The sequence below is a fragment of the Scleropages formosus genome, chromosome 11, assembly GCF_900964775.1.
Source record: "Scleropages formosus chromosome 11, fSclFor1.1, whole genome shotgun sequence".
Taxonomy (NCBI): domain Eukaryota; kingdom Metazoa; phylum Chordata; class Actinopteri; order Osteoglossiformes; family Osteoglossidae; genus Scleropages; species Scleropages formosus.
The window spans coordinates 14,031,236-14,059,068 of record NC_041816.1 but is presented as its reverse complement, the minus strand read 5'-3'; the positions used below and the strand labels follow the sequence as shown (position 1 = coordinate 14,059,068).

The 27,833-nt window shown below is 39.8% G+C and overlaps 1 protein-coding gene across 1 annotated transcript in view; it reads right to left on the bottom strand.

Annotated features, from left to right (window-relative positions):
- Nucleotides 1-22,160, bottom strand: part of LOC108941092 (insulin-like growth factor 1 receptor) — a gene marked incomplete at its 5' end in the record, with an annotated part of 80,304 nt that extends 58,144 nt beyond the window's left edge. The window contains 2 exons of the mRNA XM_018763573.2: nucleotides 10,631-11,194; nucleotides 21,887-22,160. Of these exons, the coding sequence (XP_018619089.2) occupies nucleotides 10,631-11,194; nucleotides 21,887-22,160 (838 nt within the window). The remainder of the gene's footprint in view (nucleotides 1-10,630; nucleotides 11,195-21,886) is intronic.
- Nucleotides 22,161-27,833: the final 5,673 nt, after the last annotated feature.

Below are 27,833 nucleotides of genomic sequence, written 5' to 3'. Positions count from 1 at the left end.
GTGCCAAAGTTTTGGCACATTTGGAAGTTGACACACGGTGAATGACAAACTACAGTCTTCTAACTTATTCACACACAGAAAAAGCCATACCACATGTAAGGAAATTGTTAAACTAATGAATACTTAATTTTCCATAATTATCATGGGATCAGAAAACCACTCCACTTATTAGAATAATTTAATAACCTGGGTGGGGTAAAAGACGGCTGTTTTCCAGATGGCCATATAAAATTTGTCTCCACTCCAGAGACCCGAAAATGATAAACTTTTCACCCTCTCTGATGATTTTAAGCTGCCACAATTAACAGAATTTGGCAAAGATTATCCAATTTTCTTCTCAACACACTTTCAGGAAGGGAAAGGAATTAGACCAGAGCCCACTGGGACCATGTAAGTACAAAACATTACTATGGACACATAGGAAGTGTTTGAAGAGATCAGGGCTCTTGCTGCCCAGTCCATTGCCAATTACTCCACTTCACCATCAGAGGTAGATTAGGTAGCATGGATGAACAAGGTATCATACGGTCAAGTGATACATTTGAGTTATGAATGTGATTTTTGATCAGAGGTATAGAAGCTAAGTGAAATGGTATGAAAACTTGGTTGGACACTATCAATGGTGAGTTGGAGAAGCTCCCCATGATAGTTTTGAAACCCCGTCTGGGCTGAATCCAAGATTCCCGAATTTGAGGACTAATCAAAAGCTCAATCAGCGACCATCTTGGAGCAGAAAGATGAGTTGTACCAAGCAAAACCAGACAGAATGGATTATAAAAACTGCTGAAATAAGCTGAAAACTGGGACTGAACGAAAACAAAAGGAACCATTTCTTAAATTTTGCAGGACAAACCACATTCCCACAGGCCGATTTGCCTCCTACAGAGAGAAAGTTTTGACTACTGACTTCCTGGGTGCACTCCTAACTCAAACACCCATCCAAGGAGCATTCAGGTCTGATTTCTGTGACTCTGACAAAGACGAGAAACACCAAGAAGGCTGCAGCAAAGCCACGGAGCATCATATTTCAAAATTCCTGTTTGTGATTCTTCCAACTTGCCAGCTGAAATCATTTGAAGGAAAGACCACGTTGAAAACTTCAGTGTTTCAAACAAAGAAATTGTGCTTTTTTCCCCCCCAGCCTGATTAAGGTGTCTCCATGTAGGAAAGCTCCACTATTTGACTGCCAAGCACCTCCCACTGCTTTCCCAAGTTATTCTTATAAAAGCAAAGGTGTTCTTATACAACTTTGTTTCTTTCTTGGTTCCTGTTTCCTCTAGGATTTACTGTCTCATCCATTCGGGGCTTCATTCTCTCTATTCTACTGATAAGGGGGTCTAGTCAGAAGATTATTTGGAAGAATCAAATCAACTGGGGGGCACTGCTATGAAAGCTTTTTGTTTTTTAATATTGTACAGTAAAAGTTTCCAGTTAAAATGTCACTTTGGATGTTTACCAATCATCAGCTGGAGAATTTAAATATGTTGAAATTTGTATATTACATGGGAAAAGTGTTCATAATTTTAGTGGAAGAACTGACAGAAGACGACTGAAAGTTACACATTTAGTCTTAATAGTATTCTGCATTTTATATATGGAAGATCTTAGTGATGAATTTTCTCCCATCAGATAAAATAATTTGATCTGAACAACTTAAGTACATAGTCTTTTGGACAGACTTGCACAATGGCAGTTGACCACTTCTGAGAAACACTAATTTGCTCTTCTGGATTTATACTCACAGGTGTTTCCTATATTACTCCAAATTGCTGCCTTTGCTCATCTCTGCATGTCACTGTCACCCAGTGGTGATGCTGTTGCAATTAAATCAATTTAGTAACCCAACAAAATATTTAAACATATGTTGAACCACTTATCGTTACACCAAAATGTTGGTATCCAGTAGGATTCAGTAAGACTCAGAGTGCCCAACAATGCAAAACTGTCCTTAACAAGGGGTTACATGAATGTGTCTTCAGTCTCTTACAGTTAAGGAACAGACAGTAATTCCTCTCCCTGAAACAATACACTGAAGCAATGACAGTCAGCCTGAAGCATTACCAACCAACAGCCCCCCATGCATTTGTTTCAGGCAAAAGGTGTGAAAGTAAGGCTCCTCATTAAGCAATGTGTGGAGAAGCAGCAGTAACCACTGGCCCTGCTAAAGCAACTTTGGCCACACCTCACTGACATGCAGGCTGTTCTCTGACCACATGCAGACTGGCATCCCTGAACTACAGGGACAATTTGGCCTCAACAGCGAGAATGACGGGAACGGAAGGTTACAAAATGGCAGTCAGACATTTTTCGTCCCCACTAAAAACACGCATCATTCTGGTCTAAAACCTGTTCGGAGACGCGACCTTTTTAGCCTGTCATTCTACACATTTTATATAGTAAATGATCTCCTATAGTAGGGGCAAAGAAAAACTAAAAGGATGAAAAAGTTGTGCATTACTGAGTCAGAGTAAAACCACAGCTAAACTTATTTTCCAGTAAAACAGACCTTCATATTATGCCACTTTGTCAAGACTTTTAAAAACACTTTAGACAGCCCTTCCACTGTAACCATGTGACAATAAAACACTGGTTGTAGATAAATAAAATTAAGGGTGAGGGGGGGACTTACACTCCCTTATTTTTCCCAGTCCTGCCAAACTGGATCTCAAGTACACAGAGAGACATTTACACACATGTTCAAATCAAATTTCTGATACATTTAATATGAGCATAACAGTTGCTCGCTCTGTGTGGCTCCACCAGCACAACTCACTGTCTTTGGCTGCTGTTTGGAGGGGGGTGGGCTCCTTAAAGCATTCTCTGCTGTGGCCAGAGGCCAAGGGAGCACCAGGCATGTCTGCCAGGAGTGACAGAGTACAGCAGGGCCACAAACCAACCACCTGTGCACATTAAGGATGGGCGCTGACAGCCATAGTGTACTCAAGGATTAAATCAAATGGGCTCAACGGAAGGGCTGGGGGGTGGCAGGAGTGGGGGATACTTCCCAAACCATGCTAGCAGCCAAGCTATTCTCCATCGTGCCCTGGAGAGCACGTTCCAAGTGCCAAGATCCTGGAGAGAACACATTCCCTTTGAGGACCAGAGGACGACCTGCCTTCTCACCTCTGGCTGCAGGTACTCATCAGCCATGTGGCATTACCTACCTTGTTGAGGCAAGACTTGTGAGATGAATACATACGTGTGTGTGTGTGTGTGTGTGTACTACTACCTAAGAAGGTAGATGTCTCAATTTAGACAGTTCTTCCACTGAACTGCAGATGTGTTCTGGCAGATCTGGTACCTCAAAAGCCAACAGAAATGGCTGTAGCTGCAGTCCTCAGACTTGCCTCGGATGCTCCCGGTCCCGGGTTAATGGGGATGGGAGAATCTGAGATATTTTAATTAGCCAAGTAATGCCACAAGGTTTCCTTTGTAATTTTATGATCTCTTTTAATCTTTTCAGGCCAGCCCAGCTAGTGGGAGGAAGTTAACCCTGCAATCACCACTTCCTGAGCTCTAACTTAGACAGACAGACAGACAGACAGACACACACACACACACAATGACCGACCCCTAAATACCAAAACTGTCTTTAGTTCTGAGTACTGACTGGGACTTTGCCCCTTCTCCTAGTTGCAAAATATAAGTCTAAAGAGGAAGTCTGGAGAACTAGGCTTCAGCAAACATCTGTAGCTAATCTGTGTAGTAGTTAAAGGAGCTTCTCCATGCAGGCTGCATGGTACAGTCTACTCATTGCAGTGCTGTGTTTCCATGGTTTTCCACTCGCATCTCTGCATCCTAACAAATGACCAGAGTAACCCTGATTCATCTGCACCATGCAGTATCTTTCCTAGCTTACCGAGTCAATGCTTCTTTAGTTCTTTGAACAAAAAGCTAAGAAATTTCTTCTGGAAGTAACACCAGGTCCCTCATGTTAATTTAAGCAGAACTATAGAAGATTAAGAACCTTTAGAAAATCTTTGGACTAACAATCTGGCATGAAGAGTTAATGAGTAACAACATGCTGCTTTTGATGTCGGGAATAAAGGGAGCATCTCCCTCCCCCCCTTCCCCCCTCCTCAGCCTGTATAATGCCACAGCACTTGGAGGCCGTGTTGAAAGGGCACTACATGGTGGCCCATGGAGCCCTTCCCCTCACTCATGTGGGCTGGTGATGAACCTTCATCCTACCCTGAGGATACACAGATACATTGTTGGCACTTCCTGTTTTCTGTTCTTCACCTGTTCTCTTTTATGAGCCCAAATTGTCCCAGCATGTCAGGGCAGAGGCCAGGAATGCTGCTGGTAAAAACAAAAAGCAAGCGGATCACACAGCATGGGCAACCATCCCCTACCCCGACACCTCCCCCTTTAACCTCCATCAGCATTGGTACACCCCCAGCCCAAACCCCCACTTTCCATATGCATTCTTCAGCAATGATAGAGCAAGTCGACGGGCACAGTAAGAAGCAAGCTCGGAGCTCTCTCTCGTTCACGCTCCCCACGCAGTGGTGGTGGAGCCAGCTGCCATTCCTCACTAATTATATGCCCACTTAAAGGGACAAGCAGCCGCCACTCTGGGCCCACTACCCCAAACAAACTACTCAGTACTTCTCATTACCCCACTGCATGTACACACAGGCACTGGAAATTACACCCTTACTAAATTTCATCCCGGAGACAAGAAACTGCCTACTTCTGAGGAAGCAACAAAAATGGGGGTGGAGGGGAGACAAAGTATTCAAAGCAAAGACAAAAATACCATATATTGCAAAAGGCTGACATACAAACAAACAGCTGTAGGAAAACAGACTTACATTATAGGGAAGAATGAACAAAGTAAGTTCAATAGCTGTAGAATATACTCAAAGCAAATACAACAGCAATACTGGGAGTTCCATTTAATGAGAAATCTTCTAAATGAATGGTTAACGTGTGAAAACAAGGGTCACTATTCACCATACTTTTGGTAAAGACACTTAGGTTTCAGCTCTATCTTCAGCATGGGGGGGTAAACAGATACAGTAGAAGCCCTAACAAAACGGAGGGCCAGTGCCAAGTTTCTTACTGGCAACTCTGTGCTGTGGAAGTTGGATGAAAGTGTACATCAAGCTAAGTCGGATAAGTTAACATTGAAACCTAGTTTTGGGAGTGCCCTTTTAACTCATGGTAGATTGTAGCTCACAACTGTTCTTGTCCCTTCAACTCAAAGAACTTCACCTTCTCTTAGTTATGAGACACTATGACCTTAACTTCGATTAAGAAAACAGATCTGCAAATCAAAAGACTGTTTTGGCAAAAATAAATCAGGAATTGAAGATCCCCCTGAGTTAATGTAGAGAGAATGACATAAACCTATTTTAACATGAAGGGCATCATCACTGTACAGGCTGCCCTGCTCTGGTACAGGCAACCAGCATTTGCAAATCATTCAGCAGGGAACAGCACTGGACTGAACAGGCCAAACTGATCTAGGGGAAACCAAGCCACAGAGGACTCCCCGTTACAAGATGAATTCTTAGACCTGTCAACACTATCAAGCAAATAGGGGCAGTCAAGGACTGGTGCACAGATCCGACTTTACTCAGTACAGGAGCAATGTCTGAAGGCTCCTGCAATGACTTGCCAATCCAGGAAAAGGCCAGAATCTTAAAAAGCTCATTTTTATAAATTTAAAAAAAAAAAAAAAAAACCCCACACAGAAAAGCACCATCAACATAAGGACATTAGACAGCAGTTTAAATAAAATAAAAAGGGGGGTGGGGGTGGACAGAAATGGCCACACATAAAAACTGCTGCTCAATACAGGAAGTGAATAGATGTTGAGAATGGTTTTACATAATTCAGTTTGTACACTTCAAATTTCAGTAACAATTCACTTTGCCCTAATGAATTTCCCAAGCAGAAGGTTCCCAGTAACTGTTAAATGCCTCCCCACCATCTCACATGAACACCAAATTAGCAGCATCTCTTCAGAAAAGTTACACATCAAGTGGAATGCGTTTTATTTCAAGTTGGCAAAAGGAAACCAACAACACTGGAATAACTACAGTAAGTACAGAGCCACACTTTCACTGCATATCAAATTTAGGATCTTTCCTCAATCCTTTGTGGAACGAGGCAAAATTACACCAACCCATAAACTCTGGGATGCAAGTGAATGACTGATACATCAGTGAGAAGAAAGCAGTAGCATTCTGCAAACACCTGCCAACAGACTCTGCACTGCAGTGCATGTAGAAAAACAGGCGCTTCCATTGGTTCATCATCGCTACAATCACCTGAGATGTTCTCCAAGAAGCTTTAAATCACAAGAGTGAAGGAGATCTGAGGGGGAACCTATGGAAAACAAATGCAGCTTGGCAACAGCAGAACAAAACAGTTTTCATTCCTTCCTTATATTTTGTGTACATTTGTGTATATTTTCTAAACATCATCCAGTTGAGTACCACAAGACCAGGAGGTCAAGCCTCGGCAGCCTGTGGCTCTCGGCTGAGTAATTGGAGAAAGGCAAAGGAAAGAGCTGGTCCGGAGTGACTGGAAACCACCCCATTCCCTTCAAGAAACATCTGTCTTCAAGAAAAACAAGGCAATTATGTGGAGGGGGGAGGACTGGTAGAGTGTTTGCCCTTCAAAGACAGCTGGAAACTCTGCCGCTGCACCACCCCTAAAGACCAAATGCAGCCAGACAGCAAACCCATATTGTCAAGCTGCAACCAGAAGAAAACAATTTAGTCAATCTCCAACCTGCATCCTATCCCCTGTAGTTTAATACCAGAATCATCACTGCACATCACACACATAAACTAACCCTTGCGTGTACTGAATAAACGCAAGTTACGCATGTCAAGCCAGCCATTTACAATGACTGCTTTAAAGGAGTTAAGCTGTACCAAAAAGGTGATACACCTAAAGTTTTGTATGTATACCAAATGACATTAAACAAAAAAAGATTTCCAAATTAGACACTGGCTTCAAAACACTATTAGCATATTATTTTGTGCTCTCAGTAAAATGTTTACAGAATTGCTGTATTATCCTTAAAATCTTGACTGCTGCAAAAAAGGTGGAAGTTCAGTTCTTACATATTTATGCTAAAATTATGTGCTAGAGAAGGCATTTCACAAGTGAACTTACTCAGGTATCTGAATAATTTAATAAAAATATTGACAAATGACAGGACTAATGGAGAAAGAATTATTCCCCTTAGACAATCTTAACTCCTCCTAATATGCTTATAAACATTTTGGCCTACAGAAAGTGAGAGCTGTACAAAACCCTTTGTAACTGAGATCAAACATGCCTAAGCTGTTCAGTACAACCATAATGACGACAGAAGTTAGTATGATGGTTGTACAACATTCACAAGGGCAGGCAGGAGAAGCCTGTACACTAAAGGAGAAACCTCTCCTATAGTACACCAGTAAGGTGCGTCTACACAGACAGCCATGTGGCCTGGTCTTTCAGTACATCTCCCATATCACCCAGTGTTATTTTATACATTTCAAACCTCAACAACTGACGACAATGAAAGGAGGGGAACGCCATTTAATAGCTTGTTCTGCCCACATACGCAAGCTCGTGAATGATCAAGAAGGGGGCATACCTTTTGCAGACAGTCCTTTTAATAGGTCAAAAAAGTATAAAAAAGTAGGCTGTGTTATAATTTAAGTAATTACACACAAAAAACATTATGTAAAGCAAGTTACATTTTAGATCCAATCAGTTGCATGGCTAAGGATTTGTATCTGTACTTGACGACCTTTTCTTTCTTGCAAAGCATACATTCAAAGAACCCAAATCATTGAACCTGAACTCATTGTCCTTGTTCAGTAATTACCTCCCTCTTACCCAAGTTAAAATGCAAAACCAAAATGCACATAAAACTTAAAATCCCCTGATTCAGCACTGTTTACAGAGGACTTTCAAAACTGTCCACTATTTAATCTGGCCATTTAAGCCAGATGAAGGGTCTGGATGAAACTTTCTGAACATGCAGAACAGGACACAGTGGAACAGTCCACAAGCCAAACACAGTAATGCGGCAGAACATCCACCAGCAGGATGGGGAATCATGTCGTTTGAAAGAGAGAGAGGGGGGGAAAAAAAAAAAAAAAAAAAAAAAAAAAAACTGTACATAAGGTGAGCCAGAACATAGCCCTGCCTTCGAGTGTTTATTTTGGACAATTTTGAAATGTGAAAAAAGACTTTAAACAGCATGTACACAGTGGGTGGTGTTAACACATAGGTTATGCTTGGGGGGGGGGGGGGTTACACCATTATTAAAAAGAGGAAAAACAAAAGAAAATGCAAAACTTCAGCTAAACATGCTCACAAGCCCAAGGCTGCATTCTGCTATGGCAAGTAACATAACTGCATGCTGAAAATGACAAATTGAAAAGTTACAGCATACACCCCAGGTTTTAAACCAACTTATGTGTTCCCTGGAAACACATGAGAAATCCTGGAGATTATTGCAGGCCAAATTCTTTGTTCATTATTTTTAGAAGCATTAGAAGGGGTAGTAACCAAGCACATAAACTTGATAACTTAAATAGCACAACTCAGCACAGGAAGTATATATCCAAACTTAAGAATTACAACACTTAAGGGATAATTCTCTCATAAAGTTAACTCCAGAGTAAATCTTGGCAAGTCTAATTTGCTAATCGCTAAAGTTACGTAGAACCAGAGTAAAAGCCAGCACAAGTACAGACAATCCCATGTACATGGGAAACATATATTCACACCTGCTTTAAAACAAAGGGAACATACTTGATACACTGGCCCCTCATATGAAAGGTCAAGTTAAAATATCTTTAAAAATTTAGTTTACTCATAACTGCATTTTACTCATCTATTTTCCAAAATTTCTAACTGCTGTGGTGCAAAGACATGTATTTTCACATCCAGGATTTTGTGAAGACAATGTATTTTTATTCTGTCATTTGTTTTAATTTCAGTTTAGTTTCAAGTTAATAGAAACATTAGTCTTAAATTTATAACTAGATCAGATGTTTACCCAACCTAACTCAAACCCCTTAATGTCTCCATTAAGCTTTTACTGATTGTGATTTAGTAAAAATGAGCTCATTATTTAAAAAATTGCCCTGTCAACTGTGCTAAGCAGATACTGTACTTTGAAGACCTGTGTTTCAGTATCAATTTTAGGGCAGTAAACTGACGTGCAGGTTAATAGTATAGTGCAACAAGTCCCCTCCAAGTGCAACACAGTCAAATGCCTTGCTTTTCTTTTCTTAGGTAAACCATTATACTTTGAGCAGGAAAGGAAGTAAAGGTCCTTCAGTATGGTAGCAACCTATTTAGGGGAGGCACGATGGCACAGCAAGTGGCAGAGCTGTTTCGCAGCATGTGGGGTGTTCAGGTGTAGGTTTGAATCTGGTTCAGTCCTTTTGGAGTTTGTGTGTTCTCCCCATGTCTGTATGAGTTTCCTCAGGGTGTTCTGGTTTCCTCCCAGAATTCAAAGACATGTAGTTCAGGTAAACTGGTGATGCTAAATTGCCTGTAGTGTGTGAGGCTACCCTGTGTTGGACTGGAGCTTCCAAGAGTGTACAACCCCCTTAGCCTTGCATGAGCTTATCTAAGGATAGGCTCCGGACTGCCAAGACCCTGACCAGGACAAGTAGTAATCGAAAGAGAGTTAGAGTAGTCTATTCAGGCAGAAGTTCCCAGACGGCGCTCATCACAGGATACATACAAGTAGATAAGGGACCTCATTGTTTGTAAAGGAAAGCTCCCCTGAGGTCACTGCACCACAGAGCTGATAAAAGGAAAGCAGGAAGCTCAATTTATATCCTATTTTAATTCATTAGGAACACAAAGAGGAAGGACTCCAACAACAAAGGTAGCAGCGGAATGTAACTACGGGGTGGGGTTGTGGGCAGTCGACTTTTCTCATGAAAAGCAAGTTCCCACCAGTCTAATACCCCTGAGCAGACAAAAGGGTGCAGCGAGCACAGTAAGCTAGTGTCCCGCCAAATTTAGAGTCCATGGTGTTGCCCAGAGTAAGGCCAAACTTCAAACTGTAGGGCTGTTGCACAACAAGAATGAGAAGTACCTTCAACAAAGCCAGCCTGGTGCATGGGCAGGCATCATTTCTATACTATATGTGAGACCTGAAGCCCCGATGTACACCTACATCTCACTGTTGCCCCCTATCCCCACTACCAAAAAAAAATAAATAAAAACCACACTTAAAATACCACTGTGAGCTTCTGTGCTTTTCTGGACATACAGCAGACCAAAAGGAATGGACACGGAACCCAGAAGTCAACCCTCGTTCGACACATTTGATATATTTAAAAAAAAAAAAAAAGTTTTCTAGCAGTCTGCCACATAATACGTCAAAAGACGAACAAGTAAAAGTACATTTTGGCTTAAAAAAGAAAAAATGCAAATATTTCATTAATTGAATAATTTATAATTTTAATTATCCTTATAACTGCATTCCTATATCTCAAACCTGTACTAAAATTGAGGCCTACATGACAAAAATTACAGTAGGGATTTTGTTTTAAAATTAGTCTTTAAATACATTCTCAGCTTTAAAGAATGCACTAAATACCTCATTAGCACAGCTCTGAATGAGGAAGTCAGTTCAAGTTCCTACCTTTCTGGCAGTGGTTAGAAGTCCAGCAGCGGTAGTTGTAGTTGTCATTGAAGCTGGTCATAATGCACTGAGGGTTGTCCTCCATAATACCTGGACACACATCAGCACACTCCTTGGATTGTTTATTCCCTGCAATGAAGTTGTTAGATTCGGCATCCATGATGAGTGACCAGTCAATGGAGTCCAGGTAGCACAGCTCTGGGTTTTTCTCTATGCGGATGGCGCCTCTGGTGATGTTACGCAGGCTGTAGAGGCCAATGTCTTTCAGGCTGGTCATCTCAAATATCACCAGGGCATAGTTGTAAAAGAGATTGCGTCCCCGGATGACTGCGAGGTTGGGAAAGAGCACGCTGAGGCTGTCTAGGCCCGAGACACGGAATAGAAGCAGGTAATCTGTGATCATGGTCAGCTTGGGGAAGCTGAGGGTGCGGAAGACCTCTTGATTGTTGTTGTTGGTCTTATCACCGATGAGCAAGATCTGCAGGTAGCCCTCCACCACTGTACAGTTCTCCAGCCTCTTGAACTCAGCGATGTCATTGCCAATGTCGATACTTGGACTACAGACTGAAAGGAAAAGACAATTTTTAAGATTTTTCCTACAAAATAAAGTCCCTTTTTCAGTTCAGTCTTCTAAAAACAATCACACACAGCACATGTGGAACTTGACCTCATGAAGTGTAAAATCACTGCTGTACAACACTTCTGATGTACATAATGAATGCATATTACTTTTCACATTTAAGGTTCTTTTACATGGTGTTAAATTGCTTTTACTTTGTGACAGACTTCTGGCTGTATCCTCAACAAGCCTGGGTTGCAGGCTCTTCTGGAAATATACTACTTCCTCACCTCCAATAACCCTGTGGATCCATACTTGGCACACAAAAAGCAATCAAGGCATGCTTCTTCACTCAGAAGGCCTTTAATTCATGTAACCATTTCATGCCTACTTTTAAGTGCCTCCCAAAAACATAAAAACAAACTTCTGATGACTTATTACACTTAGACATTAACATGGAAATATTGAGGAAGAACCAAGAATATTTTAGCCTGAAATTTCAAGATGTGCAAAAAAAAGCTTTCATCTCCAGACACACTCAAGCTATTTGTATTTCTTGTTCAGACATTAGTAGCTGTAACCATGTAACATGAAAAGACAAAAAAAAGGTTCAACTATACTCAGGTGATCGAATATTAAATTAATCCAAGATAGACCAACCAGATGGATTTCTTTCCTTTTAGCTAAACATCACAATTTACACCTATATTGGAGAACTCTGAGAACTATAGTGACACTGAACAGGACAGCAGCAGTACAACTTAAGCTCTAACCAATCAATATTCACTATACAGAGAGAAATGGAGGCATAGACTGCATAGGACATTCTGCACAGGAGAACAACATGGCAAAACAAAAATAGGAAAAACAAAGCTTCTAAAAGTAGGGAAGCCAAAAAAAAAAAAAAAAAAAAAAAAATGTTCAAAACAGTTTAGACTAATTCCACTGGTAAAGGCATACCTAGCACTCAGGAATGGAATTTCAAACTGCCCCCACACTGGTGCACAGATGAAAAACAAAGCACGTTTAAAGTAGGGCCACAGAGATCAGGGCCACAAACATTTCCAAAGGTTGAAACATCTCAGGAGGCAAATTCGAGAGGAGAAATGTCTTGGCATGGCAGCGCTTCCCTCCTAAACCTTTTAAGTTCTTACAGAAGCTTAGGTCAGCGCGTCCACCCGAACACAACATATAAAACCAAGGCCAGGAGACAAAGGTTTCAACTCTCCTCTCAAATTCCCACCGAATTCCTGAGCTTTGAGCTGGATATTTGTAAAGCTTATGGTCTGCTCGAGCCAAAGGCCTGTTCACACCAATCTAGTCGCTTTTAAATAACATAAAGGGATAAAATGGACTAAAAAACAAAAACATTAAGTGTAAACAAATTCATCCATGAATAGCTCAGCAGAGCTTAGCAGTCACACAATATTCAAATGTAACTGAGCATACTATTTATACAAGTTATGAGCTCCATTTACTTCACCCTGTTTAAAGTCATTTCCCAAATTTAGAAAGGAAACGATTACTTCTCTGCACTCCACTATTTGCGTTTTCCTTTCATCACAAATGCCCTGAAGCGAAGGCATCCAGCTGCTCGTCTCCCATTTCATTGATACTCCCCCTGACTGCCCATGAATGCCAGAGGGAGAGAGAGAGAGAAACAGAGAGCCAGAGAGACCTGAACACAAAGAGGAATTTGTTTGTCGAAGAGAAATACAGATCTCACTTCCTGTTGGCAGAATCCATTAATAAAAATCTAAGAAGCCTGGCAAGAGAGCTAGGATGGGGTACAACACTGGAACAAGAGCTCAATATTTTCAGTCTTACTGATTACTGATGCTGTTTGTCAGCTGAATTAGAACCTACAAGATAATGCTGTGGTATTGAGCCAAAATACTGCAAAGAACACACATTGCAGGGGATACACTAAAAGTTACGCTGGAGAAGTGCCATGAGGAAACATGCAACACTATATTTGACTAGTTGGAAATAACCCTCCAGCTGGATCTTCTTAGGACCTAGTTCTGCTTAGTCCTCAAGGTGTTCCAATTGCGGCATAAAAAAGCACAGCCCTGCAAAATTAGCTGCACACTATGAATCCCCATAAAAGACAACATGCTAGGAAACATGAAAACTGCTGAAGTATGTGTTATTAAAAGAAAATACTTTTAAAAGAACGGGGGGGAAAGATAATGCATTTTGCACAAATTACTGTATAAGTTTAAAAAAGTTCAAGGGTGAAAAAGGCTTATTTGAAAATTCTAATGCCACAAACTATCTTTTGCATAAAATATAGAACTTGAAACAATCAGACAGTAACAAGACCATTCTCATATGGACATCTCCACTTGTGAAATGCACCCTCTAGACTTGCATTCAAACATACCAATTACATCAGTCTTGAGCAGACAGTGATAATCTTCTTAGCCCAAGGGCTAAAGGAAAGTCTTCGCTCACATGCGTCTCAAAACTCCACATTCCTCTATGAAAACACAAACTGAAGCCCTGTACCCTACAAAAGAGAAAACCATTCGATACAACCACAGCCCTGAAACAGAGGATGTTATGACTCCTGAGCTCCATTGTCTGTCACAAAAAAAAAAAAAAAAAAATATGCATGCATGCATATTATATATATATATTATTCCATTAAAATATCCACATCCAGGAACTGTGTTCCACAGCACAAGCTTGGCATCTATTGGTCTGATTCAACTACAAAGTAAGACCATTATGGTGTTCATGGTAACATTGAGAGATTGTTGTTTACAACATAATTTTGGCATTTCTCCCTTTTTAGGTATTTTGTATATTTCAAACAGAACACTAATTTATATTAAAATTACACTGTCAAACATGCTTGCTTGGCCAGAGCAACAGAAGTTAATGTGAAGAGAAAAATATCAGCCAAAGAAGTGCATCTGAGGTTAGGGTCAGTCAGCTGCACATAGAAAGAATGGGTTTAAGGGGAAAAGATGATATGGCTTATTTTGACAATTGTCAGAGGAACACTTCTTGCTATATTATCCTTGTCATTCTGAATACCCACATTAAGTAGCAGGATACCAGTCATTGTCAAAAAGGAGGATTAAGTACCTTGAGGCCAGCAGGGAACTTTAAGTCTTGCTTGATTGATCTGTTTACTTGGGACGAATAACTAAATTAGGCCAAAACTGAAGGTTTTCAGAGGATGCCAGAAAACAACTTGACTAACTCATCCTGACCACAAATCAACTCTACCAACAATTTAATATCCTTGAAGAAAAAGGTTTACAGTCAAAAATATAAAAACACATCAATAGGTGAAGTTTATTGTTCAGTAACTACCCTAGTAGTTACTTGCCAGTGCCAAGCGCAAAAAATTTAAAGTCCAACAATCCTCAACAATTACTCAAGAATCACATGTCTGCATGCAAATCTCTCCTTCCGCTGAAGTAATGCATTTTTTTGTATTTTTCCCTCTGAGGTGTACGTTGCTTTGGAGAAGTGAATAAAACATGTTTACGTATATGTAAACAATCACAATACAGAAAAGGTCATCTAAACAGATTCTTCCCTTACTGAAGCTTTCCTAGAATTTCACACAGAAAGTAAAGAAATACATTTCTGTCACAGTGGTAGAACTCAATTTCATTTTTACAGTCAATAGCTTCTTCACACCAGAAGTGTCCAGCAGGATGGAGCTGCTCCGAAATGCTAAATAAGAATCTGATACCTTTAAATACTATACTTCTAAAAGGAATTGCATACACATTACAAGTAACAGCTGTGATGTACCCAATTTGGTCCTTCACTAACTGCTTTAGAAATTAAGCTGTACATGCGCAGCAAAGTACTTCACCTTGGACTGGTGCCAATATGAAATATATGAATTCTTACCAAATTGCATTAACGTCATTAATGCCAATTAAACAGTTTAGGTTTTTTTTTTTTTTTTTAAAAAAAAAAAAAAAGACTAAAAAGTCTACTAAAATGTTCTGTATTCCAAACTAGATTCAGTGGAATATTAAACACATACAAATCTGAATTCAAAAGATACAAGCAAAATTAAGAGAACAAGTTTAAGGGGAAATAGGCTAAGCTTTTATGTTCAGATTAGTATCAGAGAAGAGAAAATTACTTAGCCATCTAAGTTTACTGGAAACATTTTGGCATGCTGGGCGTGACCTCTGTGACCCATTCTCGGAACACGGTCACACTATCTTCTCCAGCTAAATGTTGTGGAACTGCACAAGAGTAAGCCAAAGCCTGGCACTGAATGAATATATTGACAGACACTGTCACAACGGCTTTTTAATCAGTTTTATTCAGCAAGCAGATACATATTTTAATAAATGTAGCCGTACAATACTTCTTACCCAGTTCTAGGCTCCAATGGTGACCATGCTCGTTTCCTTTGCTTTAGGAACAGAGGAGACAGAAAGGGAACTTTATCACCCACCTGTGCTGGGAGTAATCCCCTACATGCTGCTAGTTATCTGATTATTGCTCAATGTGCTTCCTTGCTGCTTTTGCTCTTGTTCAAAGAAAAAAAAATAAGGTCTCAGGTATCAGAGCCCAGCCAGTAACATAACTCCAGTCTGATCCCTGGTTTCTACCCTTTCTAATCCCTCTACCTGAGCTCCACGGAATGGAGATAAGACAACAGCACCATTATCTTACCTTTCTGGAAAACTAAGTAAGAGACATCTTAGACTTTGCAACCACTAAGAAGCATTCAACAAATGGATATTTTCCACATGTGCTCTATTAAACATATAGTACTCATTTATCTAATTCACTGTCTACATATTACATGCTCATTTTATGGTCACTGAAAGTAAACTGAGGCCAGTCCAGGACTTCATTATAAATTATGACCTTCAGCTGGCAGCTGCAATGTGACCAACAAGACTCTCTCTGACAAAGTAGCACAGCGACAATTTCTCCCCATCATGCTGCGATTTGTCAACAGATACAGCAATTGCACAGCATCCTGTGCACAGAGACTGAACGAAACAGATCATGGCTTGGTTCAGTGTTCCTTGAACTTATGAGCTCACCTGCTAGTCAATTAAAGAACTTCCTTGAGGGCAAAAGATGATCGTTTACAAAGGTTTACCAGACCTACAACTGTTGGGTGTTGCCAGTTACGGTATATTTTCACTGCTTTAAGCATCACACTTATAAGCAGTCTCTCTCTGCACTGTTCAAAGAAATTGCATAAAGTGTAAATAAATGTGACAAGTACACCCAAAACACTGGATAGCAGAGTTTTCTTCATTCAAAATAAGATTTCTTGCAGGTGAGGACTACAAAGTTATAAGCAGCAATGCTTGAAAACCTTGATCTAAAGAAGCCCATACAAATACTGTTAACTAGCAAGGTAAAACAAGGGCTGACATGGACCCAAAGACAACTCCATTCTTGTATTAGATGGTGGCTGATTTTAAAATATGGCATAAGAGCTGTCAGACTGTACAGAAACCACTGAGGGGAACAGCAAAACCCAATTAAAAATAACTCAAAGATGCCTTACTTTGTGTTGACTAAAAAAGTGTTTTAGATATTAACTTTTTTTTTTTTTTTAATACATCTATCTCTGGAAACCCAAGCTTTCTGTCTCACTGATGAATCAGTGAGTCTTGTTTGTTGATACTTGGCAGCAAAAGCATGGAAAAAATTCAATTCACTGCGGTGAACCTTAAAAGCATTACTACATTTCATAAGTACAACCAAGTTATTAAAATTAATAGCTTACAAAATACATGAGAACAAGCAGTAGTCCTATTAGAGCATGCCCACACGGTGAGAATATTCCCTGTAACCACATCTAATCCTTATAGATTCACAGTTTTCCTTCACTGTCTTTATGAAATCAAACTCATTCAGAGCAACACAAATGCAAAACGACAAAAGCTTTCAAATTTGGTTTATGCACTTGAAGATGGCAACAACCACTGAACAAATACACTGTGGGTAAACACTGAGAAAAATGCATTCCCATTTTGCTCAAAAGATCTACCCCTTTTATTTTAGTAATTTCTTATTTGATAAAGCAAAGTATTATACCATTACACGGCTCTAACGGCACATCATACTGAACAGAAATTTATTCAAAACTACACAAAAAAGTTATCTGAAAACTAGCAGGATTAAAAGCAATAGAATAAAAAAAAGTTAATTAGACTACACAGTAAACAGTACCTACAGTCCTTGTCTCGACAGGGTGCTGGGAAACCCACTGCTTCTCAGTTAATTTAGCCCATTCCATTATGACACTAATGACTGGTCATACCAACCATTCTCCCATCACGTTACAACCTCAAAGAACACACATCTGACACACATGCAAACAGGAGTAGATTTTCAAAGTAGCAGCCACGCTGAACCAAAAATACTTTTGTATAAACCTATTCATATTAAAGTTATGAGCGGAACGAGAAATTGCACTAAATTATGACATACTGTCAAGTAAAATACTGGATATGGAATACAATACATAATTCATGGGTATGGACTGTTCTTGCCTGGGAGACTAAGGTCATAATTTTTCCCGTTTACAAAAGACACAAACAAGTATCAGCATGCCACTTGACAGCATTTGCTTTTTGGCAACCTGTAAAGAGAGTGTGTAAGGTGCCATATTAAAAACCACGTTACAAAGTTTAAGCTTGCAAAGAGAGTTGAGGTCAAAGGATAACAGGTGACTTTTTTTCCCCAAAATTTAATCATTTATAATCCAAAAGGTAAAATGAAGCATATTTATTTTTTAGCAAAGGTGATTCAAACTATGTTAGTATATGTATCACTTACTGTGAATCATGTTCCAATCATGTATTTGTGATTTCGAAGATACCATCCATCCAATTTCAATAACCGCCTGTCTGGTGAACTGGAGCCTATCCCAGAAGCAATGGGTGCAAGGCTGAGGTAGGTTATACCTTGAACAGGAAGCTAGGTCATCACTGAGTAGCCACTCACACACACACTGACCCACTACAGGCAATTTAGTGTCACCAAACCATCTCAGTTACATGTCTTTGGACTGTGAGAAGAAACCAGAGCAAGCAGAAAAAAACCCATGCAGACTCAGGAAGAACATGCGAACTCCACTCAGGGATCAAAACCACATTCCCTCACACTACCCAAGGTGGCAGCACTACCCTCTGCACCACTGTGCCACTCCAAGTCACCAAATGTAGTCAATTATTCCTTCCACACATTCTGGTTTGGACAATTTAGTTGAGCGGCTAAGAATGTCAGAAACCAAACTTATAGACGTGCTTTTGGCTGCTTTCTCACTGAGGTCTATTAAAACAACATTCAAAGGCCAAATGGAACAGCCCTTTTATTATTCTGCATTAAAGCCCACCTTCATTTAGCTGCCGTTATGATAGGCTTTTGGAACCTTTCCTACATGTCCTTCAATGAATATCCATACTTAAGGTGTAAACTGACAAGGCAGATAAGCTGACAAGCTAATTTGAGATACAGGTATCTATTATGCATGTACAAACCTTAAAACAATCGTTAGTTGGATGTGTGAGATTTAAAACGTTTTAAACTACAACATAAATTATAAAAAAGGAAAATGTAATGTGCATGTGGTTAAAATCATCCACTAGCAGATTCCCACAGATCGGGCAACATATTGAGTTCAACTCAAATAACTTGTTTATGAATATAGGATGTTACTGTGGAAAATCTGACTAAAGCCTACCTGATTTACTAAATTTGATGGTCTGATCTGCATTCGAGGAACCAGTAATTGAGATTTTCACAAGCTACGTATTTCTATCTCCAACTGAGTTGCTGGGATCATGAATGGAATTATAAGTAGCTAAAATTGAATTCCATAGCTAGAGTATTATCAAATCAAAATCGAGTCATAAAACAAAAATGATAGCTGACAAAGTGTAAAAACAAGCAAGGTTATCAAAAACTTATGCTATAACAAAAAACCTTGAAACATTTTGCTAAATGAATAAAATAAAATATCCTGTTTCACAAACATTGAGCTAAGCTGAAACTCAGTGTTGGATGCAAAAAAAAATAATTTCAGAATAAGGTATTTTCCATTTTTCCTTCTCACTCACCACATAATGGCTTCTCAGGATCAACAAAACATTTAGGCAACTGGAATGACGATCTTACTAAATAGGAAGTAAGTGCCACATCAGATTAACAAGATCTTGCTTTGCCTTGATTGTGCTGTTCATTGAACAAACTGTGTAATACACATTAAAATAAACACTGATAACTGCCAACAACACCTGTTAACAAGTGTAAATAAGCTTTAGGAAGGGCAAAAACAATCTTACCAAAATAAAGTGACGTAAAGGGACTAATTTAAAAAAGTTATGCTGCTGAACAAAGAACAATGGTTTAGGTAGCATATATGATGTAATTACTGATAACTCAGATCTTAGGCACATTGAGTTTAATAGTGAGAAAGTTTTAGAAGAGAAGTTTTCTAACAATTACATGTATTAGATGAAATGAAAAGCAGCAAACAATATCTAAACTAAAAAGCATACATGTGATCATGTTGCAATCAAGAATGTGCTCAGTAACTCCTAGTTGAGCTGTTCTCATTATCAAACTAAACAAAACGGTAAGTGTTCAACTACAACTATCTGAAATATTTTGCTCCAATTATTCCCTTGTTGTTCAGAGGATTTATAAAAAGCCAAAGTTGATACTGTAACAAACATTGTAGTGAAATTACAGGAACTAAGTTGTATGTACGAGACTTAAAGAGCTCTTATAACTAATTGTCAAGACTAGTAAGTATTTAGAAGGAACTGATTACATGTAATAAAACATCATAGTAAAACCAAAATTACAAATAAAAATGGCAGAACTTTTAACAGCTATTAGGAACTCGTAGCCAGTTTTGATGATTTGTAGCACAGAACTAGGAATTCAACTTTACAGTCAAAGGACCATGTTTTCCCCTCAATTCAAGTCAAAAAAAGTTATAAAATGTATATTTCATTGATGAAATACCCAATCACAACACATCCTGTAGTATGTTACTGTGTAAGACACAAAAGTACAAATGCCAAAATGGCCAGTGAAAGCGTAGAGACATGATGACATTACCAGAGAGCAACTTTTAAAGAAACACTTGTCTATGAAACTAGATGTTGAGAAACACTCACTGAGTGGCCGGGAGCGATTGTAGTATCTTCTTGTGCAGAGTAAAACCAAAATTACAAATAAAAATTAGCTACGTGTAACAGTGACCGTATGAACAGGACAGCAAAAGTTCATTTCTTCACAAGGACTGTTAGTATGTAAACCGCCCCCCCCCATCATCAGTCACACGTGCGCGCGCACGCCAATCTACAAAAATCGTACGTGACGAGTGTACATTTAGTCTCAGTGGAGTTACACACCACTGTAACTGCTGCTGGATCCCCAGGTCAACTGCGTATATGACTTTTGTAAAGCTGTGTTAAAACCATAAGTGTACCAGGAACACAAAAAATCGCAAAAAAACATCTACGTCGGTTGTATGAAGTTGGGAAGAGTGCGAACTTGTACTGACGAGCTACAGGCTCCATCACTTTGTTACCTCACGCTCACCACGCAGACGCAAACCCCAACGGCTGGGCACCAGCTTCCAAAGACAGCTCCCCAAGCACACGAGCTAAGCACAATAAACTATATATAAAGTTACAGAAATTCACCGGACCAAAACGGGGGACGCGAAAACGAGTGTGTAAAACGCGCAAAAAAAACCGTAACCCACAATTAAACGGCTAGACGCTAACTAGCATGCATACCTACCTACCTATGAACTTAACGCAAATACATTCACGATGTTTCTATTCATTTGATATAACCACCACCTCACGAGCCAGGCTACAATTAAATGGGGGAGCAAAAAGTTAATGGAAAATAGTTTATCTTCGGCGCTTCAAGACATCGAATTGTTCTTCACACAGCCAATGAATGATATCTGACCTCATTGTGGTGGGGCAAAAAGCCAAACACATAGTTAAAACAGCTGGGTTGCGCTGCTGAATATGTTGACCAGGACAAACAGGGAGTAAAACCCAACTAATGAGCCCAACTTATTCGACCAAAAGAGGGAGAGGAAAAAAAAAAAAAAAAGGTATCTGAAGTGCCTGGACACGGGACGGACGCATGGATTCCATGGAAACATCTGGAGCGCACATCTCGTGTCTGTGTGGAATGAAGAAGTGTGTTCTTTCCATCAAACCACCCACTGAACTTGTCCACCACACTCACTACTTCATTTCTTCAATAACGAACTACTTCAACTCTGCAATCATTCGGTTCCATGAAAAACAATGTGATGAAAAATTACTTCATAAACGTTTGCGTATTTTTTCCTCACTCGCTACAAGACAAGTAATCGTTCACTGAGTAAACTGTGCTTTCCTCAGCTGTAGGCAAAAACGACTTCTTGACACACTACTAGTACCAAATAAGCGGTATATATATATATTATATACACTTAGTCTATACGTATAATTATATATAGCTAAACATTCGTCGACGACAAAATTATTCAAATTGAAAAATGATTTACATTATATATAAATGATACTGCGGGCGTGAGAGCATTGGAGGTGCATAAATGAAAATAACGGAACGGAACAGGAAAAAAAAAAAAAAAAAAGTCTCGGCATTCAATAATATCTGCCAAGGAATACCAACAATAACGCAGGCTGCGAACTTACTCTCTGCGCGTGCGGGCCACAGGCGGCTCGTGCAGACGGACAGCAGCAGCAGCAGACCCCAGAACAAGGTCACCCGGTGCCTTTCTGTCCCGAACCACATTCCTGTACGAATGTCCGCAGTCGTGTCGCCCACAGTGAAACAAAAACAGCCAAAGAGCCCGGACTTCGGGGCCGGCCGCGTCTTCGCACTTTCCAGAAAGATGGAGGCACGCGGGGAACCGGGACAAGAAGAACAGAGGCGAGCGGTTGGTCGACGGCTTTCAGCAGCCCGGCATCACGCGATTCCCGTTCAGACTCGAAAAACGGGGCGCTTAGTGGCTGTTTACACTCGTTTTCTCCGATTTCCTACGTCTCCGTTTCTGTTAAAGAGAAATACAAATGCGCTGACATATAAACTTGGGTTTTTGTTTGTTTGTTATTCTTGTCGATGATGCAGCGACGTATGATTGTCTGCTAACAAAAAGCACAAGTTGAAGAATTCAGTCTGATAGTAATCCGCCTCTTCAGCCTCCATTTCTTTAAGAAAGAAATACAAAAAAAAAAATCCGAAGCCTCGTAGCCTACGTAGCAGGACACGTACGTAGCTAGCTAGCCTTATTCAAAATGAGAGTCAAAAAAGCCCAAGTATGTCCTCTCATCGCGCTTGAACACCGGGGGTTACCGGCGGCGGAGCGGAGGTGGAAGACGCCGTGAGGCCGGATTCGAGGTTAGGTGCGTTAATGTCCGTGCATGATGGAAAAGTCGAGCATCCTCGGTTCAACGGGCCGCTCCGACGAAATCAGATCCATCCAAAATACCCAGCAAAAACAAAAAAAAAAAAAAGAAAAAGACGGCCACAGCAACTGCACCCCGCCTCTCCCTCCTCTTCGTCTGCTCTCACGACCCGTCTCTGGTATTACAATTCTACTTCGATAATATCCTTCTTGCCACCAAATAAATACCACCAATATGCTAGGCACCTGTAATTTTGCTCTTGTTTACAGCTCACATAGTACGCACGAACAATGCGGCGAAACTGCGCCGTTTGTAATTTTCTCAGTTTTAGGGAGAAGCGCAGTTCAGCGGCCACGCTATAAGCAGCCTTGACTGTCGGTGTCTGCTCCGTAAAATCAGCGCTGTAAACAAGAGGCAGCTTCTTTCACACACTCCCCACACATACATGTACGATGGGCGAAGCGAGCTGAAAAACCCGGAGTGGATAAGTCCTGAGGCGCGGACTGACGAGCAGCGCATCTCCTCTTTTCCCTTGTTTCCATGTGCTATGTGATTTTATCAACCTCAGCTCACACTAGAAATCCATTAATTCAAAAAAAAAAAACTTCCAGACTCACTGCATGCGAGCAACTGAATAAAAATAGATGCACATTAGCATTATCAACAGGCCACTAATTCTCCCATGTATATTATAACTGTATTTAGATGTACTGAACACAAACAGTTTTTAGGTGTCACCATGGACAAGTTACGAAAACATCTGGGGGGGGGGACTGCTCAAATTATTTGTGACATGGACAATCAACTTCCATATGTTTTCGTGTAAAAGATGGATGGGGGAATGAAAAGGAAGAGTAATAGGAACGTGAACTTCAGAAGCCACTACCCCGTGTACTTGGGCACTGTTTTGTAAAACAGTGGAGGAATTTGCTTTAATGCTGTTTTACCTCATCATGTTAACATGCAGCCTCATGCATTTGAAACACCTCCTCAAAGTGATGTTGGCTTGATTAATCCCGTTTTCAAACATGATATTTTTTAAAAAAAAATACCAAAATGTATTTCAAAATGTTCTATCTCATGTATTTTGAATTGAAATATCTGATCTGGGAAGACATTCAGAGATGGTTTTGGGAGATATTACAGGAAGAAATCTTGTAGAAAATATTCAGAGCTTTCCAAATTTTCCAGCAGTAGTACAAATGCAGGATGCTGAATTCTTATCTTAAGTTTACACTGTGTGCTACTGAGTCACGTGTCCTTTTATGCTTGTAGAACAAAAGTGGTCCTTGTGCAAAAGCCTTTGTAAACAAACAGGACCGTACAGCGACGAGATTCCATAACCCAACCTTCGCCGCTTCGTCCCCAGTTCCGTGTTTTCGCCCTGCACATATTTTGCCTATGACTCATTCGTCACCGGCGGAAAAAGTGAAAACCCGCAACGGACTTTCATTCAAATACATGGACCGAACCGTGGGATCCCCCATTCATGATGAAGGCGCGCACGACACGCAGTGAACCAGTGTTGCCCGTGGGCGCGAGAGCACTCTATATTTAGGCTCTGTTTGTGTTATGGTTTTGTTACGACACTAATAATTTCCTTGGCCACGAGGCCACATTTTTACATAAACTTGTTACTTTTTGTCTGAGCATGCTCTCACTTCCACCGTTATAAAAGAACCACTTGAAGGAGCTGTTGTCAGGACCTACATCTAGTTTCTGGGCTCCACCAAAGTCTCGGTGTTTGCCTGATTTTATAAGGACGTCCAGGCTGTAAGATATTACCAGGAAAAGGCTGAGAAAAAGACAGACTCAATCTGAACTCGGATTATTTGAAGGCACACCCACAAATTATTTTGTCATCCAGATATATTCAGCGCTAATGAACGCGATGAATGTACATATGCAGTCTGTCTAAAAATCTCTCACTCACTCACTTTACCCGCGTGTCATTGTCAGGGTGGTGGAGGTCAGGAGCCTATTCCGGAATCACTGGGCTCTGGGCTAGAAGGGCTTCAACCTGGATGGGACGCCAGTAGCCTACATCGCAGTTTGTTCTACACTATTATCAAAATAAGTTTCTCTATAAAAAATTACTCATTTTAAGCGTGATAGCTATGAAAATTAAGAATTATCATTAAATTTAGATTCTGTAAAAACCATATTAATTGAATATTGGATAAATAAATTTCAATATATTATGCATATCTGTATTATGGTAATTGGTAATTCTTTACAAAGGCAATTACCATAGAAATTTCTTATCATAAAAATTTGTAATACGCAGTCTGAGTCTGGCATAAAATACTGACATATTTGTCAGCCTTTGCTATGAGCTGATTCATGCATATTAATTAATATTTAGAAATGTTTATACAATACCTTTAAGTTAACATGTGTATAACTCAAAACATGGATGTGCTACTGCTTTGTGTTACCAAATTTCCTATATCATTTAGTTTCAGATTAAAGTGCGACGATGTAAGCACAAGTAACAGCATAAAATGCTCATTATGAACTTGTACATTGTTTTGACACTTTAAATAGGTACATTGCTGATTGAGCCACTGGACGGTACGTTTGTATTGTTTACATACAGCATATTCTCTCAGTGGTGACATTTGATTTGTCCAAGGTAGACAGAAGAAAATATGATGACGTAGGTTTAATGTTTTCACAAAATAGTACAGTAGCAAATTTACATGATTCACTTTTCTGCATTCCTTACATGTACAAGATGACACATTCGGTGTACAGCAGTGTTTTATTATCTTACATTTTTACTTTTAAATTTGCACACACAGTCATTTGGAGCATAATCATGTGAAATGGTTATGAGTTGGTCCTCTTGACTGAAAAGTTACAGTGAAAATTTGTATGTCCCCTGCTGATTTGTGGAAAATATTAATTATTTTAGAAAATATTAATTATTTTAGCATAAGCATATTTACGCAAAAAGAGACACGATATAAAACAGATTTAGTCTTGGTCTCCTCGCTCTCAGCGCTGTGCTCTGAGTCTCTTCTGCAGTCACTGAAGTGAAGCAAGTGCGCCTCCCACTGTGTTTTTGGCGCCACCTCGCGGCAGAAGGAAAGTATTTCTAAATCGGCCCTGAACTCCCTTTTTTGGCTTTTTCTAAATCTCACAAGGTTTTCCTGGATTTATTCACAGAGGGCAATCTGTTTCACAGAGTTAGAATTTTCTTTCTCTCTCAGGCCTTTCTTGTTTCGTGTGTGTTTCAGTCGCATCGGAAGGGAATGTTTATTTTTAGTTGAACAGGGGTACCAGTTGAACAGCTGGGGGACAACAGATGACCTGCAAAGTTTGGAAAGTCTTATTCTATTCTGTGCCATTTGACAGTTGGTGATCCCTTGCCCCCCCTAGAAAAATCCACAGTTGAGGAATAATCAAACCTAATCACCCTGAAATAATTAATCATACCAGCAAAATGAAAGCAGTCACGTAGAAATATTCAAAAACATACAAGAATGCCTTAGGAAACTGAATGAAGCCAAGCATTTGTTTCTCGCTTTTCTAATTTAAAAACGAACATCATATTAAAGGCCACCCAGGGCCAGAGATGCTGTGGGTCTCTGTCTGACTGGTACACACTGTACTGCTGTGACCCTGCAGTCCCCACTGAATTGTATGCCTGTCTATTTGCATTTGCTAAGTCCTCATAAACAGTTATTCACAACAAGAGGCAGCTGGCCCACCTACCTTGACAGTCTCTCATTGGCATCATTCTCCCTGTGTACTCAAGTGGAATTAAATGTTCATCACCAGCAGATTGCACATGCTAATGAGAGCCTGTTTGTTTTTGACTGGATTCGGACCGGAGGAATCGAAAAAGCAAAGAATAGACGATGGCTAGGAAGCCTAATTGACCTGCCGGTGGCTGCAGGATTTTTTAATTCATTTATCTGGAACAAAAAAAAAAAAAAAAAACATCCTAATTATGTGAAATACTACACAGAAATATCAACTGAAGCAAGCAATTTTTTGAGTTATCTGTCATCCATTCAACACTGGAAGAAACGCCCCTCTCAGGCTTTGGTAACATCACACTGCATGGAAACAGCAAATGAAAAATGCAGCACGTTACTACACAAGACTTAATTTGGTTATAATTTTTTAATGTAATTCTTGTATTTTAATTTTTCACTGTGAATTGCCACTTTGTTTTGATGACATAAGAATATAACTTACAGAATCTTTACAATGAATCACATCCAAAGATATGATATGCAAAACTCTAGAAAGCAGTTTGTTTCGGAGGGAGAGAAAAACTGAATTGACCAAACCCTAATTTCTCATTTGTCTGTTACAGGTCAAGCGTTCTGTAGGTAGCTTTTTTAAAATGCTAAAATCCTAAAACCTTTGTATATAGACATGCAAACCATATTAATATAGAAATATACTCTATACAGATATTAAAGTCTACACTTCTGTCAAGTTTCATTTACTGTCTAGCACAGTGGTTTATGGTTTGGATAATTTTTTAAAAACATTGTTTTTTCCAGGCAGAAATAACAGCAACAACATTATTTCCGTTTGACACAGTTATGATTACAGGAGAGCAGCTGAGAAGGAGGATGTTGTTAATTCACGTGTGGTTTCCAGGTGCACGTAGAGGACATCCTGAGGATATCCAATGTACAAAGCTTGTACAGCTGCCAAGCTCAGTGGAAGCCCTTCTTTCTAAAGGTCCTCTGAAAAACATATCTTTAACACCAAATGTCTCCACCAGCCCAACAGCTGACGGACAGCTGATCTCCCACAGTCTGCAGTGCTGTAACAACAGGCTTCCTAAATGAAGCCAAAGCTGTTCCCTCCTTGAGGAATTAAAAAAAAATGCATATTATTTCCATGTGAAGAGTTTGGGTTTGTTGGATTGTGGATCATGTAAGAGGGTAGAGGGTAAAAGAATGGCTTTGTTTAACATTGTAGGAGCTCATTCAGTTCAGCCCTTATTATAACATTCTTCTTTTGAACTTCCAGTTTAAAGATAAATGCAGTATTCTGTGATGTCATATATCATTTAATCTAAAAGCTTCAGGAAGCTGAGACATGTTTTATAAAATAAAAGGATTTAAACTGATAAAATCTAACAGAAACCAGTTCCTACACATCAGATAGTGTGAAAAGAGAAAGCAGCTAATTTATTGAGAATGTTCCCTTTTCTTCATTTACATCGCCACCTTGTGGCCATTTGTTGAAACACCAAATTTGT